General features: G+C 43.7%; 1 protein-coding gene across 1 annotated transcript in view; it reads right to left on the reverse strand.

Moving 5' to 3' along the window:
- The window catches only part of MYOZ2 (myozenin 2), a 151,197-nt gene that overhangs the window by 17,508 nt on the left and 116,883 nt on the right, over positions 1–16,806 (reverse strand). Inside the window, exons 4-5 of the mRNA XM_077278517.1 lie at positions 12,229–12,358; positions 1,709–1,892 (exon numbers count right to left, since the gene is read on the reverse strand). Coding sequence (XP_077134632.1) covers positions 1,709–1,892; positions 12,229–12,358 — 314 coding nt within the window. The remainder of the gene's footprint in view (positions 1–1,708; positions 1,893–12,228; positions 12,359–16,806) is intronic.

Below are 16,806 nucleotides of genomic sequence, written 5' to 3' on the forward strand. Positions count from 1 at the left end.
GACAACAGGATCGCCCCCCAAGGGCCGTGGGGTACTCGGTACCGGGTCCTTCGGTTCACAGGGGGATGTCACGGTGGCTGACCCGGTCCATGGTCCTGGGACGTCCGTGTAAAAGGGAAAGGTCTTTAAAGGGATAGAGTTTATGTTCGTGACGCCACCTGTGGTATTCGGTCAGGGTGACCGACGCTGCTTTAAGGGGTCCGCTGGGGTGATGTTATGGCAGCTAGATGGTATACCTTCCCACAGGTGAAGTATGTCCCCAGGGCTTCCCGGCGTGTTGATGGTGGCATGGTGAGAGGTGCAGAGAAGAACGAGGACACAAGGTTGCAGTCTCTTTACCTTTACTGAAGACTTCAGCATCCACAGTCCAGGGTATCAGATCACAGGGCAGGCAGAGTCTGGCCGGTTTGGAGGCAAATCCAGAGTCCCCTTGTCCAGGTGGAAATCAGTAGCCTTCCCTTGCACTGCGGTGGTGTAGTCCCTTACTGCCTATGGCTTCACATAAGGGTCTCACAGATGTTTCGCTCTCTCTGTCCCCCATATAGGATAGGACAAAACCCGTATGACTGGTGACTTGAGCCTGTTTATAGGGTCTTTTAGATAACCCGGCTCTGTAGGTGTCACCGTGCCTCCTGGGTGTAGGTGCGGACAGGTAACCTGCAATTAGCTGTCCTGCCGGTCTCTGAAATAAGGCGTAGAGGTCCTTACTCCCTCGGTGTTCCGGCTACCGGGATGTTGCGCCTCAGAAGGAGACAGCTTGAGCGGGGCTGGTCCCCTTCTGGTATCCTCTCCTTTGCTTTGCTTTCCTTCACGCTCGCTGCAATACAGTTCTGCCTTTCAATGTCTCTTTCCGGGAGCTGCAGCTCTGAGGGCATGCACAGCTCCTTTGACCTTCTGTCCTCCTCAGACTCTGGTCTGGAACTAACAGAACTCCTGTCTGGAGCTCTGTCAGGAACTAACTTTTGTCTGGAACTGACTAACTTTCCCTACAGACTACCAGTTATATATATGTGGGGAGTAACCTAATAAATAGGAGCAAAAGCTCCCCCTGGTGGCCTGGAGTGTGAATGTGTTGCATGTTTGTGATACCTGGATGCAGTTATCCTTTCTTGCCTCCAAACGTAGCATCACTCTCCCCGAGAGGAAAGCAATACCACTGCGACGACCAGAACCCTGGGGCGCCGCACATCCCCTTTAAGCACCAAAGGCATTTTATTCTGATCAATAGATGTCGTTCTATTAGCCAGCTGCGCACTGATAAGGAAATAATCGCATAACATAGCCATCACTTCCAGTGTTACGAAAACCACTTTGATCTAAGCAGAAGCATAACAAATCAATACTCTCATGTATTGGACTTAAAGGGGTTGTCCGGTCTGTATCATGGCAGACTTATGAATCCCCCCAGTGCACAAACTGTGCTCTATGAGGATTCGCCAGTTTCTCAGCCGGGAACGGCAGTGATATATTCGTTATACATAATCTCGGCCATAACCCGACTAGTGGGCATGGCTTCTCAAGGTCACGACCACTGGTCATGTTCTATCTGGGACACGTACATTGCCGCCGTTCGCGGCTTCACACAAGTCTATAATACAAACCCATAGGCACTCGAAGCAATACTGATACTGCTTTGTAATTCAATGTCATCTCCCCATAGAGGGACAGTAACTAACAATGCAGAATATAATTAATCTGCAATATTTACCTGTTGAAACTTCTATAGTCTGGAGCCTCCACCTTGTTTCCCGGAGTGGGCATTTTGGGATATAAAGCCTCTAGGAGATCTGGGTCATTAACAATTGCTTCTTGCCAAGGAGACATGTAATACTTAGGAACTGCAGTCTCATTGAATTTTTCTGGAGGAATTTCTTTAAGTGGACCTGTGTATCCTGGATAAGTAAAGAAACACAATAGACATTAATATGACATTATGTTTAATTATTTCTAGTGGGTGCAGAGGTCCAGTCACTCGCAGGTCCTAGAGCCTTAAAGTGCCACTCCAACATTTTATTTCTATTTTACTGCTGGAGCTTTGTTTCTAACCTAAGTTCCCATACACTGCTCTCATACTTCTCTGCTGCCATCTTGCCTTTCTATTGCTGCGGCATAAGCCTATATAGCCATATAAGCCTATGAGAGCCTTGTTCTCACTGTGATAGACTTTGAGACATTGATAGCTTGTGACGTAACTTCTGACTTCCAGCCTGTCAGAAACTGCGGTCACAAGATGGCACCATGGGACCAGAGTGGTGCCGAGAAAAGGTGAAAACACCGGAGAGTGAGTATAAGACTGGGGGCAGGGACCACCCCACCACTGAAAAAAAATGCTGTGGTCATGCTCTATGTGAGAAGTCCAATACAATTGAGGACCTGTAATAGTTAGGGGCCATATTGGAAATTTTGAATTGGGGCCTAATAGCTGGCCACTGGCTCAGCTGCAGTAACAGGCACAACCTGCGAACAGGTGTGAGACTGCTTCTGGGAGAAAGCAGCAGTGCTGCTGAAACCTTGTTAAACCCCTTTAAATATTTTAATTTCTATATAATTTATGCATCCTGTTTTATTTTTACTCACAATGGCAACTGGACATATATATGAGTTCTTATGTTTTATAATTTCTACATGAAACTTTTCACCTAAATGTCCTGTTCAGAAGAAGTGTTCAGAAGCATGGTGGATTGGGTTTCTACACTAGGATCACATATACCATGCCAAACACTGGCTAAAGGGATGCAGATCACACCATCACTGGACTTGACATCACTGGGCTTGACCGTGGAAATATTTGCTCAGGATGATGAGTAAAGTTTCACCATCTGGAAACCCGACAGAGACATCTGAGATTGGTAAATTCCGTAGGAACACTTTATGTCGTGCTGTATAGCGCCAACCGGAAAGTTTGTTGGAGGAAGGATAAAGTCATCTAAAGACCAGGCAAAGCTGGGCAGAGAGCTGGCATGTATAACTGAGTCATAAGTAGTAGAGGAAAAATAGTCAGAAAAACAAAAATAATGATGGTTAAGAATTCAAAGAAATGGAAGGGGATAACACAGAAGTAGAGTCTAGGTTTAGGATAAAAAAGGGAAGGTAAGGCTTGTAGGAAAAGTTGGCAGTAAAGGTAATACATCGAAGATGTACCAGAGTGACGAGCAATTTTTTAGAGGTCATGGCAGCAATCAAGGTGATGGAAACTTGAAGGTGTCAGAGGTCTCAGCATTGTTCACAAACCACAATAAAATCTGAAATATTTCTCTTAATAATGCCTTAGAAAAGAAACATAGACCTCACCATCAGTTTGTAATAAGCAGGAGGTTGTGGCACTGAATGATTCACACATGTGTTCTATGTTCTATGCTCAGAATTAGGGTAGATACGAAAAAAAATCAGGCGAGGATAGAGATAAGTGAGCAGAAACTGGAGGACACAGTTCAGCCTTTTGGCAGGCTCACATATATAATAATTTGTACACTGTACAGCAGTGAATGGAAATAAAGAGAAGTCCATTGAAGCCAGAACCTCATACCTTTACCACTTCCTAATACTTTATGTTGTAAAACTACAGTAGCTCCACACTATTTTCCGGGTGAGGCTGTGAATGTTAGGAATTCTTCATTCAGGGTGGATCTGTAGAAAAGAAGCTAAGATGCTTTTTTTTTTTTAGGAAAGCTGCTTTGTCTACTTAACAAATAGACTTAATTAAGGGATTATTAGCAGAGGTTTTACATGCAAAACTCTCCTAAGAAAAAAACAACATCATCAGATCTTGAAGGTCTGTACATTTCTAGGTGTCAGTCATGTATGTCGCTGAATCTAGAGGTAGCAGAATTTCCATACAATATGTATATATAAATCAATCTTGAAGGTCATTTTGCCATGTCTTTTCATTTTGCAGATGTGGCTTATTTTGTTGCATGTCTTGGCCACATGAAAAAATATTTTGGGCCACCAAAAATTCAGGCAGCATTTCTATTTGTCTTCCAGAATGGTTTTACTAAATATCTAATGCCAATGATACATGTGTGCATATTATATAAACTTACTATGAAAACATTGGGCAAAAATGAGTAAGGGAACCATATTACAATTTTTTTTTTAAATAATCAGTAATATCATTGAAGAGCCACAAAATGCCCAACCACAGACATACCATAAGATACCACATATGCATTACTTCCATCCATCCTGGATTTAGCAGAACAATCTCAAATTTAGGGAACTGTCCTGCTGTTCCGAGAGGTCGAGGGTATGTGACGACTTCAAATACATCAGTGTTCTATGGTCACAGATACAGTTGGCTGTAACGGTGGCGCATGGAGCCACCAGGTTTTTGCTGCACCATTGTGCTACTTTCACACTAGCGTCGGTAAGGGGCCGTCTCCATGCGTCGGCCCGAAGTACCGACGCATGCTGTGAAATAAATGCACAACGGGGGCAGCGGATGCAGTTTTTCAACGCATCCGCTGCCCCATTGTAATGTCCGGGGAGGAGGGGGCGGAGTTTTGGCCGCACATGTGCAGTCGAAAATGGCGGACGCGACGCACAAAAAAAGTTACATGTAACTTTTTTGTGCCGATGGCCCGCCAAAACACGACGCATCCGTTACATGACAGATGCAACGTGTGGCAATCCGTCGCAATGCATCGCTAATGCAAGTGTATGGAGGAAAACGCATCCTGCGGGCAACTTTGCAGGATGCGTCTTTTTCTCCAAAATGACGCATTGCAACGTACGCCTGATAACGCTAGTGTGAAAGTAGCCTTAGGGTAGAGCCTGACGGTCCTGCAAGGACTTTTGAGAATGTCACATGAATTGATGGCAAGACATACAAAGACCAGTTGTAACCCAGAAGGAGCACGCAAGGATGTGAAAGGCAAGTGTGAAGTATTTGATCATACTGTGTTTGAGGGAATATACTGTGAGGTCATCATTCTGTATGTGCGGGGGCACTGTGGTGAAATTATTTTGTGAATGTTTTTATGGGGGGTATAATATTGTGTGTCAGATTTTGAGGCTCATCATACTGTGCTACTCTGATGTTGAATTTTGTGAAATCATACTGTGTGTGGAGAGGCCTTGGGGGCATCATATTGTGTGTGAGGGCAGTGTGGGAATCATATTGTTTGTGTAGGGGCTTTGGGGAATTATATCTTAGTGGGGGAATCATGTTCTGTGGGAGACTGTGGGGGCATCATATTGTAAAAGGAGAAATTTACCGGTATGATACTGCGTGGTAGGTAATATATTGTGGGGGACATCATACTGTATGAGGGAGAATATACTTTGTGGGATATTATACTGTGTAGGGGCATAATACTGTGTATAGGGGACTGTGGGGGCATTCATTATACTGTGTGTGGGTGATTATGGGGAAATCATACTGTGTAAGAGAGGGTTTGTATTCGCCTAAATCTGTATGTGATGGTCTGTGTTGGGCATTATTCTGTTTATGGGGCATTCTGTGGGCATCATATTGTGGGGGACATCATTTTGTGTGCAAGGACTGTAGTAGGAATCATTTTCTGTAAGTATTATAGTGGGACATCATACTATGTGTGTTGCGGCTGGCGGAACACACCAAGTAATGATATGAATTGTTATTGATGCGTTCGCAGCCCGGGGTCCACCGTGCAGGAGAGAAGCCTGCTACAAGAGGAATGGGGGCCCTATATGGTGGTATAATGTCAAATTAGATCCGAGTTCCGTCACTCGAGAGGACTGCTCCAGCACCAGCGGATGAGGCATCCACCTCCATTATAAACAGCTTATCAACATCTGGACGTTGTAAAATGGGAGCGCTAGCAAAATGAGATTTAATTGAGAGGAAGGCCTTGGAGACCTCCAATTTGAGATTTACTCCCTTCTTGGTGAGGGCTACCAAGGGAGGTACTAAAGTTGAGAAATGCAGAATGAACTGGCCATAGTAGTTAATGAACCCCATAAAGCGCTGCACCGCTTTGAGAGAGTGGGGTTCTTGCCAGTCCATCACAGCCGGTAGTTTGGCAGGATCCATAGCCAACCCCTGGGCAGAGATGATATAACCAAGGAAAGGCAAGGACTTCTGCTCAAACACACATTTCTTCAACTTAGCATAGAGGAGGTTTGCACGTAAGAGGTAGAAGACTTTGCAAACATCTCTCCGGTGAGAGTCAATATCTGGAGAGTAGATGAGTATATCATCCAGATAGACTACAACCGAGGTGGAGAGCATATCCCAGAAGTTATCACTTACAAAGTCTTGGAAAATGGCTGGGGCATTACAGAGGCCGAAGGGCATCACTAGATATTCATAGTGCCCATCCCTGGTGTTAAATGCCGTCTTCCATTCGTCCCGCTCGCGAATGCGAATCAGGTTGTAAGCACCCCGCAGATCTAATTTGGTGAATACCCTTGCTCCCCGTAGCCTATCGAAGAGTTCAGATATCAGGGGCAAAGGGTACTTATTCTTAACGGTGATGGCGTTAAGACCCCTGTAATCTATGCATGGACGAAGTTCTCCGTTCTTCTTCTGCACAAAAAAGAACCCAGCCCTTGCAGGTGACACTGACTTCCTAATGAACCCTCTAGCCAAATTCTCCTGAATATATTGAGTCATAGCCTCCATCTCCAGGAGGGAGAGAGGATAGACCTGAAACCGGGGAGGCTCCGTTCCAGGCATGAGATCAATAGGACAGTCAAAGGGACGATGAGGCAGAAGGGTCTCTGCAGCCTTCTTGGAGAACACGTCCGCATAGGACCAATAGCACTTGGGGAGAGAAGTAAGATCTGCGGGTACCTCTGTAGTGGCAACCTGAATGTACTCCCTCATACATCTGCCCTTACAAGATTCACTCCAACCCAAAATTCTCCCTGAGGACCACTCTATATGAGGAGAGTGGAAACGTAACCAGGGTATCCCTAGTAGAATCTCATCTATTCCCTCCGGAATGTCAAGCAGGGAAATAATCTCCTGATGGGAAGGAGGCATAGATAACTTGAAAGGGATGGTCTGATGTGTAATTTGTGTGGACAGTGTTGACACATTTACCACTCAGTCACTGGCTTAGCGAGCATCACCAGGGGTATAGCGTGGCGGTGGGCAAAGGCAGAGGACATAAAATTCCCCTCTGCCCCAGAGTCCACACAAAGCTTGACTGTAAGAGTGGAAGAGCTTAAAGTGATTGCCCCCTTAAAGGACAGCTTGGAGGAAAATACCGCTGTGTCTAGTGAACCTCCTCCTATGATTGCTAGATGTGATCGTTTCCCGACCGCTGAGGACAGTTATTACATACAACGGGTACTCGAGCGGCCCAGACTTAGGTCCCGCTCGAGAAACCTCCATGGCCTCAGGGGAGTCGGACACCTGAATGGGAGATTCCAGAGGACTGACAAAGGTAGGAGCCAACCGGAACCTCTGCCTACACTGGGTCCGCTCCAACCTCCGCTCGTTAAAACGGAGGTCGATGCGGGTAGATATAGTTATGAGGTCCTCCAGTGTGGCGTGAATCTTCCTGGTGGCCTAGGCGTCCTTTACATGGTCAGCCAGTCCCTTCCAGTACACAGGAATAAGGCTTTATCCAGCCACTCCAGCTCTGATGCCAAAGTCCGGAAGTGGACGGCAAATTAGCTGACCATGGACGAACCCTGTGTTAATGCCAGCAGTTGGAGCTCCGTATCGTGGGTAACACGAGATCCCAAAAAGACCTGTCTCAGAGAGTCCAGGAAGCGAGGAGCACTCTGTACCACACGATCACCACGCTCCCACAGCGGCGTTGCCCACTCCAACGCCCTGCCCGACTGAAGGGATATGATATATCCCACTTTAGCCCGTTCCGTAGGAAAACATGCAGCCAGAAGCTTTAGATGTATGGTGCACTGGCTCATGAATCCCTGACAGAGCTTACTGTCACCAGCAAACTGAAAGTGGGAGTCGGGATAAAGTTGGAGCAGGGGTGGCAGAGGACAAACTGGCTGCAGCTACGCTAGCAGCCTGTACAGCGACTGCGGTGACATCCACAGCCGAGGTTGTGCGCTCAAGAGCCACCAACCTACCCTCCAGCTGCTGGATGTACCGCTGTAGACGATGATTGTCCGCCATTTTCTAGCCAGACCCTAGCGCTAGTATACTGTTAGGGCTGGTGGAACGCACCGAGTAATTATATGAATTGTTATTGGTGCGTTCGCAGCCCGGGGTCCACCGTGCAGGAGAGAAGCCTTCTGCAAGAGGAATGGCGGCCCTATATGGCAGTATAATGTCAAATTAGACGCGAGTTCCGTCACTCGGTCAGTATAGCACGACCCCTGTTGCTTCACTGGGTCGTGGAATAATAAGTGGGACTAAAGACCCTAACTAGGGTTGTGCCTGCTCTTTAACTCTTCTGTGCTAACCGCACACATGAAGGAACCAGATGCTAGGCCAAGCGACTAATTGCCCCCACTGATGCTAGCTGCCTGCCTATAAGAATTCCCACGGCTAACGGACACTCTCCACTTGTAGCCTGAGTGGCAGAGTATGACTGGCGACATGCAACAAAATACAAATGATACTAGCGCATGGCCGTGCGGCCATGCAAACCTTTTATAGCTTCAGCAACTTCAGGACCTTCCTAGAGGACCAATGGGAGCTGCTACAGGACCTGAGCGTGTGACCCCCGAACTCCAATGAGAGGTCCTCCCTTGGGCATGCTCAGAAGGGAAAAAACAGGACTTAGTCTCAGAGACATCTGTTCACCACAGACCAGTACTGGCTACAATGGCTGAGCCTGGAAGAGCAGCAGTAACCAAGCGCAGAGTATGAGCCTGAGCCAGATGCTGGGACCGATGTCTCCACTGAGCAGACTGCACTGTGGCTGGAGGAGAATGGGAGACCACAGCGGAGATGGTTCGAGATTCCCCCTGTGCAGTGGCGGGAACTCGACACCTAACAATGTGTGAGGGACTGTAGGAGCATTATACTGTGTGTGGGGTATAAATCTACTATGGGAATGTCATACTTTGTATGGAGAAATTTATTCTGTGGGCCATTATAGTGTGTGTGTGTGGTGGACATTATAGTCTGTGTAGGGGAATGTACTGTGGAGGGCATTATTCTGTTTGTGTACTATGGGGTTCTCATACTGTGTGTGAAAGGGTTGTGGGAACTATGTGTTGGAGGTATTATACTTATTACACTGCATGTGGGGGAAAGTACAGTCATGGGCAAAACTTTTGAGAATGAGACAAATATTAATTTTTCAAAAGTCTACTGCTTCATTTTTTCTAATGGCAATTTGCATATACTCCTGAATGTCAGAGTGATCAGCTTAACAGCAATTACTGTACTTGCAAAGTAAATATTTGCCCAGAAAATGAACTTTAACCCCCAAAACACATCCCATCATCATTGCAGTCCTGCCTTAAAAGGAGCAGCTAACATCGTTTTAGTGATTGATCCATTAACACAGGTGTGGGTGTTGATGAGGACAGGGCTGGCGATCAATCAGTCATGATCAAGTAAGAATTACATCACTGGACACTTTAAAAGGAGGCTGGTGCTTGGTATCATTGTTTCTCTTCAGTTAACCATTGTTATCTCTAAAGAAACACATGCAGCCATCATTGCACTGCACAAAAATGGCCTAACAGGGAAGAGTATCGCAGCTACAAAGATTGCACCTCAGTCAACAATCTATCGCATCATCAAGAACTTCAAGGAGAGAGCTTCCATTGTTGTCAAAAAGGCTCCAGGGCACCCAAGAAAGACCAGCAAGAGCCAGGACCGTATCTTAAAACTGTTTCAGCTGCGGGATCGGACTACCAGCAGTGCCGAGCTTGCTCAGGAATGGCAGCAGGCTGGTGTGAGTGCTTCTGCACGCACTGTGAGGCGGAGACACTTTGAGCAAGGCCGGGTTTCAAGGAGGGCAGCAAACAAGCCACTTCTCTCCAGAAAAAACATCAGGGACCGACTGATATTCTGCAAAAGGTACAGGGAGTGGACTGCTGAGGACTGGGGCAAAGTCATTTTCTCTGATGAATCCCCGTTTTGATTGTTTGGGACATCTGAAAAACAGCTTATTCGGAGTAGAAGAGGTGAGCGCTACCACCAGTCTTGTCTAATGCCAACTGTAAAGCATCCTGAAACCATTCATGTGTGGGGTTGCTTCTCAGCCAAGGGAATCGGCTCACTCACAGTCTTGCCTAAAAACACAGCCATGAATAAAGAATGGTACCAGAATGTCCTCCAAGAGCAACTTCTCCCAACCGTCCAAGAGCAGTTTGGTGCCCAACAATGCCTTTTCCAGCATGATGGAGCACCTTGCCATAAAGCAAAGGTGATAACTAAATGGCTCATGGAACAAAACATAGAGATTTTGGGTCCATGGCCTGGAAACTCCCCAGATCTTAATCCCATTGAGAACTTGTGGTCAATCATCAAGAGACGGGTGGACAAACAAAAACCAACAAATTCTGGCAAAATGCAAGCATTGATTATGCAAGAATGGACTGCTATCAGTCAGGATTTGGTCCAGAAGTTGATTGAGAGCATGCCAGGGAGAATTGCAGAGGTCTTGAAGAAGAAGGGTCAACACTGCAAATATTGACTTGCTGCATTAACTCATTCTAACTGTCAATATAACCTATTGGTACTCATAATATGATTGCAATTATATTTCTGTATGTGATATAAACAGCAGACAAACCCTAATAAAAACCAGAGGGCAGCAGATCATGTGAAAATATAATTTTGGTGTCATTCTCAAAACTTTTGGCCATGACTGTACTGTAAGGGTCATTTTACTGTGTGTGTGTGATGGCACTGTGGGGTGCCATGAATGTGGTACCATAAAGTGTGGGAACTTTGGGCACATATAAAGGATCAGGTGAAATCAGGGAAGTGGTTTAGTGTAAAATATAAATTGCCATAGTGGACTTTGCAGTATGTGTGCCTTTTTCCTGTGTTTTCAAATAGGAAGAAATGCATATAAAGTATACGCTTTTAAAAATAGGGAAAAGTGGCCATACAAATCCTGCATGCCTGATATCTTCTTAACCAACATCAGGGAAAGGTTGACTAATAAATAGTTATCATAGATGTTTACAGGACGTGATCTGTCATAGGTGGAAATAAAACGTTTCTGTTGTCTTACGCCATTTTAAATGATCATGAGATAGCATGTTGTATTTCCAATGGCCAAGCCTTTTGTTCTCTTTGAGATTATCCGCAGTCATAAGAGTCTGGCAGAGGCTCCCTCAAAGACAACACAGCGCTTGGCTGTGACGACTATTCCTGTATATGGAAGAGTTAGAGGAGATAGTTGTCTGTTGCATTATTGTACAGCAGACAGTTATATCATGTGTAAGGGAGGCATTAATACGGATTCTTATTGATGTCTCCTTTCAGTTTTCTATTCTCATCCAGACGGCCATGGCATTCGGAGTGAGCAGGGACCGCTAATGCTGTGGCTCTAACGATCCGAGTGTGATAGCTATTTCTCTGAAGCTGTCTCACTCAGGTTGGGAGACTCGCAGTCAGTCTGTGCACTGCCATCCTATCTCTGGCCGTTTTCCACAGACATCTGAATGAGCCCTTAGGGGAAAATGAGGCATAACTGGCAGATCTACAGCTACCAAGAAAGAAAGTGTAGCCTACACAGAAGAGGAATGGTAATGATCCCAAAACACATGGCACAATTGTTCTATGATGATGGCTAATGATAAGGAAGGGAATAGCCTTAACAATTCTAAACTCACAACCTGAAACAATCACTCACCAATAATCTGCTTTATTTCACAGACAGATGATTCCCTATTTTACATTCATTACTAATCAGACAAAATGACAAGAGGTGCAGCGGCTGTGAAGCTGGTATTTTCCACAATTTAGGATGGATGACAGTAACGGAGAAGAAAAAATCCAAAATGTAGATATGATATCTGGAGACCGAGCATAATGATGTCAGTACAGGCCGCTGCCTTAGGTATGCACGTTACATGTCGTCGTTATGTAATCAAATTGATAAGTGAGATCTCATCTGATCCCAGGAGAAACTCTTACTACCTGTTCTCATTATCACTTGGAAACTGGAGACAGAGTGTTCAACATAAGTATGCGCTACAGTCACAAAGCGCCTATGCTTTACAGCAAACTCTTTCAATTGCATTTTACACAGATTACTAATAAAATAATAATCTAATTCAGGTTATTATGCAATATTGTTTATTATAACATGGTAAAAGAACACAGAAATATGCAAGAAGAAGAATATTTACCTGGTGCAATGTTTTCAGGGTTTGGAGGGCTCCTTGGATCTGGTGTATTGGGAGGTGTTAGTGGAGCTGTTTGGTGGACGGATTCAGTAGAAATGTCATTTGTCTTGCCATTGTGATTAAACTGATTTTGCTAGAAGAAAAATGTAAATCCATAGTTACTTCATAGGTTTCCAAGGCTAGATGTTCATGAAGTGAATTAGAAGACAACATGCAGCTGATAGTCATCCTCAGTTTCATATCATTCCACCCCTGCAAAAGCCTTTAGACCATTTTCCGCTTCCAACAAAGATCGGCTACTGGTGTAATATTTGTCTCATGATGTCCATTCAGTAAAGAGTAGTAAAGAAAATAGAATGAAGACAAAAAGGTACTCTAGCATGGAAAAATATAAAACTTCTTCTTTAATGGAAAAAATTAATAGAAACAGGCACAATGCGGACAACATATAGATCCCAGAGAGCTACCAACTGACGCGTTTCGAGACTCCGGTCTTAATCATGACTAAGACCGTGATTAAGACCGGAGTGTCGAAACGCGTTAGTTGGTAGCTCTCTGGGATCTATATGTTGTCCGCATTCTGCCTGTTTTTATGATTTTTTTCCATTAAAGGCGAAGTTTTATATTTTTCTATGCTGGAGAACCTTTTTTTCTTCATTCTTTGGAACTTGCCCAGGGGGCTCCGTGCGTGGAACTCATTCTTGGAAAGAGACTGCAAATGGTGAGCTGACCTCCCATTCCCTATTCCCCCTTTTTTCATATGAAGAAAATAGAAGTACAGAATTTCAATATAACCTTTGTTAATCATAAAGGGGAAAAGTGGTTTAATTGATCTTTCTATGCCATTTGGGAATTGTACAATAATAAACTCTGTGCTCTCGGGCAACCACAAATTTGCAGAATGAAAGAGCTTAAAGCGATGGAACATAACCAAATATGAATGTCATACCAAATGTCTATTTAATTTAATAATATAATCAATTTTCTAATTTCAATCATTAACGTCGGCTTCAGGGGTTGGGTTAGTCCCTGCTATACTGAGTATGTGCCAGTTGTCCATTTCACCCTTTTAAATCTGGTGGCATTTTTCAGAGATTTTCATTAAAGAAAATAGAGCACAATAAGTCAACAGCCAAGTGCTCAGAATGTTGTGTTCAAGTGTCAACAGCAGATATCTACAAGCATTGCGTAAGCTGGGAAATATCTGGTCACAAGTAGTCGGGGTGTCTGGTAGCAGCCTGGTCTATGAGCATTGAGTATGGTAGGAAATATCTGGTCACAAGTGGTCGGGTGTCTGGTAGCAGCCTGGTCTATGAGCATTGAGTATAGTAGGAAATATCTGGTCACAAGTGGTTGGGTGTCTGATGGCAGCCTGGTCTATGAGCATTGAGTATGGTAGGATATATCTGGTCACAAGTGGTCAAACTAAGATAGGAGATCACTAATACAAAAGTATTGCCAGAGTTCTGCACTAGTGATCAAGGGGTCACGTGTGGAAGTCCCCAAGTGGGGACTTAAAATGTAAAAAAACACCTTAAATTTAAATTTGGTTCTGGTATGTTTGCTTAAGTCCAAGATATTACATAATTTATCTTGACTGCTACATAACATAAAATGATATCCTACAATTGCTCACTAGCCACAAGATTTTTACATATCAACAACTGCACCAGCATAGTAATTTTTCTTTTTCCTTTATAACCACAAGAAAAAATACACAAATAACAATACTTCAATTAATAATGCATAATTGTAATGCCACATATCCAGCAATATAAATATCAATTATATCTACAGCTTCTGTGTATACAATAAGTGATAAGGATATTAAATGTAATACCCACCACACACCATGCATGTGAACTGCATGACACACTACCCAATACCAGAGGTATTTATGTTTGGTTAGAATGATCTCTATGGAGTCTATTGTATTTTTGTTCCCACTCAGTGATTGTTGTATTTACTGTGATTTAATTCTAAGATGCTATTGTTATACCTTGTAATATGGTATTTTATAATGCCCTAATGGGTGTTTTTTATTGCTATAAATTCTTTACGATCGTAATGTTGGTACAGTCGTCGATAAGCTAATGAGCAATTGTAGATATATGTTTTTAAGTAATCTTTATTGATGTAATATTGAAGCAGAATTTTTTAATGGGTCTTATGGTCCTGTTTTGGTCACTAGCATAAAAAATACCAGTAATATTGAGTCACATCACTCCAAAAAACAAAACAAGAATTAGTCAGATAGTCAGATGTGTCCCAAATATTACCAATGAAAAATGAAATGTTATTTATTTATTATTTTTTTAATTTGTCAAAAGTGGTAAATCATAACAAAAACAAGTATACAAGATTGGTAAAAAGACATAACAATGACAAAATTATGTTGTTGGGTTTTTTTCTCATTGCACCCCACAAGCTTATGGGAGATTAGGACTTGAACTTTTAATAATTTCCTTTGTTTTAAATTGACTATACATATCGGATAAAAGTTTTCCAATTTCACTGCTTCCTCCTAGATAGTCAGACTAGTAAGGGGGCTAGTTGACTTGCCTAAAATGTCCAAAATGATTTCAACAAGGCTGATTATTTATTGAATGAGAACTTAACCAGCTGACGTAGGTCTAGCAGTGGCTTATTCCCGTCTGCCCTTTGAAAAAAACATGCATGCATAAGCGGCACGTACATTTCATAGTAGTATTTTGATTTCGTAATTATGTAATTTTGTGTATATATATATATATATATATATATATATATATATATATATATATATATATATATATATATACACTGCTCAAAAAAATAAAGGGAACTATAAAATCCCACATCCTAGATATCACTGAATGAAATATTCCAGTTGTAAATCTTTATTCATTACATAGTCGAATGTGTTGAGAACAATAAAACCTAAAAATTATCAACGTAAATCACAACTAATATCCCACGGAGGTCTGGAGTTGGAAATATGCTCAAAATCAAAGTGGAAAATGAAGTTGCAGGCTGATCCAACTTCAGTGGAAATGCCTCAAGACAAGGAAATGATGCTCAGTAGTGTGTGTGGCCTCCACGTGCCTGTATGACCTCCCAACAATGCCTGGGCATGCTCCTGATGAGGTAGCAGATGGTCTCCTGAGGGATCTCCTCCCAGATCTGGCCTAAAGCATTAGCCAACTCCTGGACAGTCTGAAGTGCAACGTGACGTTGGTGGATGGTGCGAGACATGATGTCACAGATGTGTTCAATCGGATTCAGGTCTGGGGAACAGGTGGGCCAGTCCATAGCTTCAATGCCTTCATCTTGCAGGAACTGCTAACACACTCAAGCCACATGGCATTGTTCTGCATTAGGAGGAACCCAGGGCCAACCGCACCAGCATATGTTCTCACAAGGACTCTGAGGATCTCATCTCGGTACCTAATAGCAGTCTGGCTACCTCTGGTGAGCCCATGGAGGGCTGTGCGGCCCTCCAAAGAAATGCCACCCCACACCATTACTGACCCACTGCAAAACCGGTCATGCTGAAGGATGTTGCAGGCAGCAGATCAGTCTCCATGGCGTCTCCAGACTCTGTCACATCTGTCACATGTGCTCAGTGTGAACCTGCTTTTATCTGTGAAGAGCACAGTGTGCCAGTGGCAAATTTGTCAATCCTGGTGTTCTGTGGCAAATGCCAAGCGTTCTGCACGGTGTTGGGCTGTGAGCACAATCCCCATCTGTGGATGTCAGGCACTCAGACCATCCTCATGGAGTCGGTTTCTAACCGTTTGTGCAGACACATGCACATTTGTGGCCTGCTGGAGGTCATTTTACAGGGATCTGGCAGTGCTCCTCCTGTTCCTTCTTGCACAAAGGCTGAGGTAGTGGTCCTGCTGCTGGGTTCTTGCCCTCCTCCAGCTCCCTCCACATCTCCTAGTTTACTGGTCTGTCTCCTGGTAGCGCCTCCAGCCTCTGGACACTACGCTGGCAGACACAGCAAACCTTCTTGCCACAGCTCGCATTGATGTGCCATCCTGGATGAGCTGCGCTACCTGAGCCACTTGTGTGGTTTGTAGAGTCCGTCTCATGCTACCACGAGTGTGAAAGCACAACCAGCATTCAAAAGTGTCAAAAACATCAGCAAGAAAGCATTGGTACTGAGATGTGGTCTGTGGTCCCCACCTGCAGAACCACTCCTTTATTGAATGTGTCTTGATAATTGCCAATAATTTCCATCTGTTTTCTATTCCATTTGCACAACAGTATGTGAAATTGATTGTCAAACAGTGTTGCTTCCTAAGTGGACAGCTTGATTTCACAGAAGTTTGATTTACTTGGAGTTATATTCTGTTGTTTATGTGTTCCCTTTATTTTTTGAGCAGTATATATATATATATATATATATATATATATATATATATATGTGTATACACAGAAACTGAGTGCATAAAAATGTGTTCATAGTGATACTGATTTAGAATACTGTGACATATCATTTGGAGTATACTACAGACGTTTATATGATCAGGTCTTGTAGGGCAGGTGTAGCACCTATTGTGCATGATGTTTAGTACACATTACAAATATGTATGA

The sequence above is a fragment of the Ranitomeya variabilis genome, chromosome 1 (genome assembly GCF_051348905.1).
Source record: "Ranitomeya variabilis isolate aRanVar5 chromosome 1, aRanVar5.hap1, whole genome shotgun sequence".
Lineage (NCBI taxonomy): Eukaryota > Metazoa > Chordata > Amphibia > Anura > Dendrobatidae > Ranitomeya > Ranitomeya variabilis.